General features: G+C 56.3%; 1 protein-coding gene across 1 annotated transcript in view; it reads left to right on the top strand.

The window, feature by feature from the left end:
* The first annotated feature begins 3,749 nt into the window (after window positions 1-3,749).
* TNNT1 (troponin T1, slow skeletal type) overlaps window positions 3,750-4,226 on the top strand; it is a 10,374-nt gene continuing 9,897 nt past the window's right edge. The window contains exons 1-3 of the mRNA XM_021716078.1: window positions 3,750-3,781; window positions 3,883-3,896; window positions 4,110-4,136. Of these exons, the coding sequence (XP_021571753.1) occupies window positions 3,750-3,781; window positions 3,883-3,896; window positions 4,110-4,136 (73 nt within the window). The remainder of the gene's footprint in view (window positions 3,782-3,882; window positions 3,897-4,109; window positions 4,137-4,226) is intronic.

Here is a 4,226-nt window from a genome sequence, read left to right as displayed (position 1 = left end):
TTGCCCAGGCAGGTCTCAAACCCGTGAGCTCAGGCAATTCACTCACCTCGGCCTCCCAAATCGCGGGATTACAGGCTGAGCCACCGAGCCCGGCATGATTGACTCTTTAAGGGTAGGGCTGCGTGACTTTACCCTTGCCTGGCATGGCCTCAGGTCCTGTTTATAATTATGTATCTTATTGCCATAGCAAGTGCATTCCATTGGATTTATGACTTTTTGGAGTCAGTCGGAGTTTCACAGTGGCATGCTCTCAGCCACCGCAGCCTCGAACTGCTGTGCTCAGGTGATCCTTCCGCTTCAGTCTTCCAAGTAACTAGAACTACAGGCATATGCCATGATACCTGGTTAATTTAAAAAAAAATTTTTGGGCCAGGCTCGGTGGCTCAGCCTGTAATCCCAGCACTTTGGGTGGCCGAAGTGAGTGGATTGCCTGAGTCCCTGAGTTCGAGACCAGTCCGGGCAACTTGGCAAGACCTCGTCTCTACAATAAATCAAAAAATTAGCCAGGAGTGATAGCGCACACCTGTAGTTCCAGCAACTTGGAAGGCTGAGGCAGAAGAATCGCTGGAGTCTAGCAGGTCGATGCTGGAGTGGCTGTGAGTGTTCCACTGCACTCCAGCCTGGGCAACAGAGTGAGATTCCGACTGAAAAATAAAATAATAAAAATGTTTTGTAGAGATGAGGTCTTACTATATTGCCCAGGCTGACCTCGAACTCCTGGGCTCGTGCCATCCTGCCACCTTGGCCTCTCAAATCCTGGTATTACAGGTGTGCACCACCATATCTGCCCTGGAGTTTCTAATGATTTCTTTCTTTTCTTTTTTTGATCAGAGTCTCACTCTGTCACCCAGGCTGGAGTGCAGGGGCACACTCACAGCCACCAAAGCCTCGACCTGCTGGGCTCTGGTGATCCTTCTGCCTCAGCCTTCCAAGTAGCTGGAACCACAGGCATGTGCCACCACGCCTGGCTAATTTTTTGCTTTATTGTAGAGATGAGGTCTCGCCAAGTTGCCCAGGCTGATCTCAAACCCCTGGGCTCAGGCAATCCTCTGGCCTCAGCCTCCCAAAGCGCTGGGATGACAGGCCGGAGCCACCACGCCTGGCCATGGCTTCCATTTTAACAGTTTCTGGCTCCATGCGGCATGCACACAGATGCCAAGACCAAGGCCCAATGAGACTTGCAGAGACACAGGCAGGCAGAAAGAATCACCGGCAGCAGAGACTGCGTCAAGGACACAGAGAGAAAGAGCCCGCAGAGACCTAAAGAGGGGGGGAAACGCAAGTGCCAAGGAGGACAAAAGAGAGACACGGCAAAGCAGAGATGAAAGACCCTGCAGGAGACAGAATCAGAGGCACACAGGGGGCTGCAGGCTAAAGAGATATCCCCAAAACTCTAGAAAGAGACCGAGAGAGAGGCAGAGACTGGGTCACAGGCAGAGAGAACCTCACAGGGAGACTGACCTCTGACAGACACTGAGTGAGGCAGGTGCGCAGAGACCCCCATGAGATGCAGAGACAAAATGCTCCAAGAGACATGCCAAGCGAGGGGCACCCCGAGGGGCTGGGAAGAGACAGATGCAGAGAGAGCCCCAGAGCGACCCCGAAAAAGGCACCAACAGACACACAGAGAGCGAGACCATGAGAAACAGGGAAACAGAGAAGTCCGTGGTTGAGGAGGCCTGCTCTCCAGGGCTGGCTCTAACCTGGAGTTCAAGGTCATGACCCGGCTGGGCAGGGAGAGGGGGATACCAAAAAGGATCCGTGTCAGATGGAGTGGGGGGTGGGGAGGGCAGGTCTTGCCAGACTGACTGACACCCCGTCCCCTCCCCTTCCCTCCCCCACCACACCTGCTCCCCCACTTTAGCGCCTGCTGTCACCAGGGTGGAATCCTGGTGTCAGACAAAGGGATGGGGGTGGGGAGAGGAGACCGAGATGGACAGAGACAGAGACCACAGACACGGGGGTCTAGGATAGACGGCCGGACAGATGTGGAAAGGGGGGCAGCGAGAGGAAACGGGGGCACCCCTTGTCACTAAACATTCGCTGAGGACCTACTGTGTGCTGGGACCCAGGATGTGGCACAGCCCCGTGGGAACCCTGGGGACGCCAGACCCAGCCAGGGCTCCAGGGGGTAGGGGAGGGGCCTCAGAGCGCTAGGGGTGCTGGGACCCTTAATTATGTAGCCAGGGCTGGCGGGGCAGTCCCTGAGCTCCCAGACTCGCTTTGAGCAGAGGAATTCTTGCCCCCTCCACCCGGGGGCGGGGCTCAGCTTCCAGCTATAATCCCCCCTTGGGGCGTTTCAGCCCCCACATCCAGGCTCAGCCCCGGGACACACAGCAGCTGCAGACCCAGGCTTAGGTAAAGGGCTCTGGGGTCCCCACAGGGAGTGTCCTTGGGGAAGGGGACAGGAGAGGGTGGGAAATATGAGGGTGTGGGGGAAGAGGTGTGAAGGAAGGGGGACTTACAGATGCCTGTAGTCGCAGCTACTCGGGAAGCTGAGGGGGGAGGTTCCCTGAAACCCAGGAGGTCGAGACTGAGGTGAGTTATGATGACGCCGTTGCACTCCAGCCTGGGTGACACAGTGAGACCTTGACTAAAAAAAAAAAAAGTCTAGGTACCTGAGAGGTTCAGAGTTTAGGGAGACTTGATGGAGGGAAAAGTGTTAGGATTTGTGGGTTATAGGATCTTGGGTGCCAGGATTTGCATGTCCCAGAATATAACCTCCTTGGAATCGGGGAAGCTGGGAGTCTGGGTGAATCTCAGAAATCAGGAAGACTATCTGGGCGTGGAGGTCAAAGTCCAGGTCTCTGGATTTGGGGTCTCAGACTTTGAGGATGGCAGAATAGGGGAAGACTCGGAATCTGGAGGTCTTAGAGTCTGAGGTTGGGTGATAGAAAGCTCCAGCATTTGTAGTGTCATAATCTGGAGCATCATAAATTGAACCCCTGAGTTTGAGTATCAAGATTTAGGAGGTCTTGAGATATGGGGGCGGGTCTTGGGATGTCAGGACCCATACCTGGACTATCAAGAATTGGGGTCTGAGAATCTGGAGACATGAGGAATTACTGTTAGAAACCAGAGGCACCAACGATGGGGGTCTCAGAATCTGTGGGTACTGGAATTTGGGGGTCTTTTAACCCAGGCACCTTGGAGCCTGGGGGATCTCAAAGAGTTGGGGGTCTAAGATTTAGGGGTCAGGATGAAGTCTACGGGTGGAAGCTGGTCTTGGTGAACCCGACCCCACCACGGATGTGGGTGACTGTGAAAGAGGGGACGGGTGGGGAAGAAGGACAGTGCCAGAAGCCCCCCCCCACCCCAAATCCCTTCTTAGGAAATGTCCTCTGTTTCACCATCCACGACATTCCCCAAAATAGCCCCTGGGGGTGGGGTAGCTATTGTCTTCAGGCCACAGTCCCTTCCAAATACCTCCTAATCCCCAGTGGGATCGGGTTCCCAAGGCCCAGTCAGAAGACAAAAGAGGACAGCTGTGCTGAGGGGCGGGGTCTGCAGCCTTGGGGCTGTGCCTGGCCCCCACCAAGTGTGCCTGTCGTCAGGCGAGTTTCAGGAATCTGGGTCCAGCCCCTCCTCCCTCAGACCTGAGACTCCAGCTCCCCCTCTTCCCTCAGACCTAGGGATCCAGACCCCCAGCTCCCTCCTCCCTCGCACCCAGGAGACCTGGCCCTCAGTGCTCCCTGCTCCTTGGGGCCCAACCCACTGGGCCTCTTCTCTGGTCTGTAGGTCACACCAGGATGTCGGACACGGAGGAGCAGGAATATGAGGAGTGAGTGATCTGGGCGGGAGAGGCTGGGGCTTGAGGTGGAGAGACCCTCCCTGCAATGCATCTAACCTGCCCTCCCTTCTCTCCCCTCCACCTGCCCTCAGGGAGCAGCCAGAAGGTGAGTGGGGCGTGGACCTAGGGCACTGGGACACCTTCTGGAGTCTTAGTCAGTGGGGGGGTTTCAAGGCGTTTCCCAGGCCAGTCTCTGCACACCCCACGGGAAAAGCTCCCTTACCCATCCTCAGCCAGGGGAGACTCGAACCCCAGTCTCTGGCCCCTCTCTCCCCCCCATCTCCTAATGCTTTCTCCTCTCTGCCCCATCTCCTTCTAGAAGAGGAGGCTGTGGAGGAAGAGGAAGGTGAGGGCTTGGACTCTGCAGGTCTGGAGCTGGACGCAGGGGAGACGGGTTGGGGTGGGGGGCGCGCGGGGCCGCTTGGGCAGGAATATG

Source organism: Carlito syrichta, unplaced genomic scaffold (assembly GCF_000164805.1).
Source record: "Carlito syrichta isolate Samal-C Ts95f unplaced genomic scaffold, Tarsius_syrichta-2.0.1 Scaffold308154, whole genome shotgun sequence".
NCBI lineage: Eukaryota > Metazoa > Chordata > Mammalia > Primates > Tarsiidae > Carlito > Carlito syrichta.
This window is presented reverse-complemented; position numbering and strand designations above follow the sequence as displayed.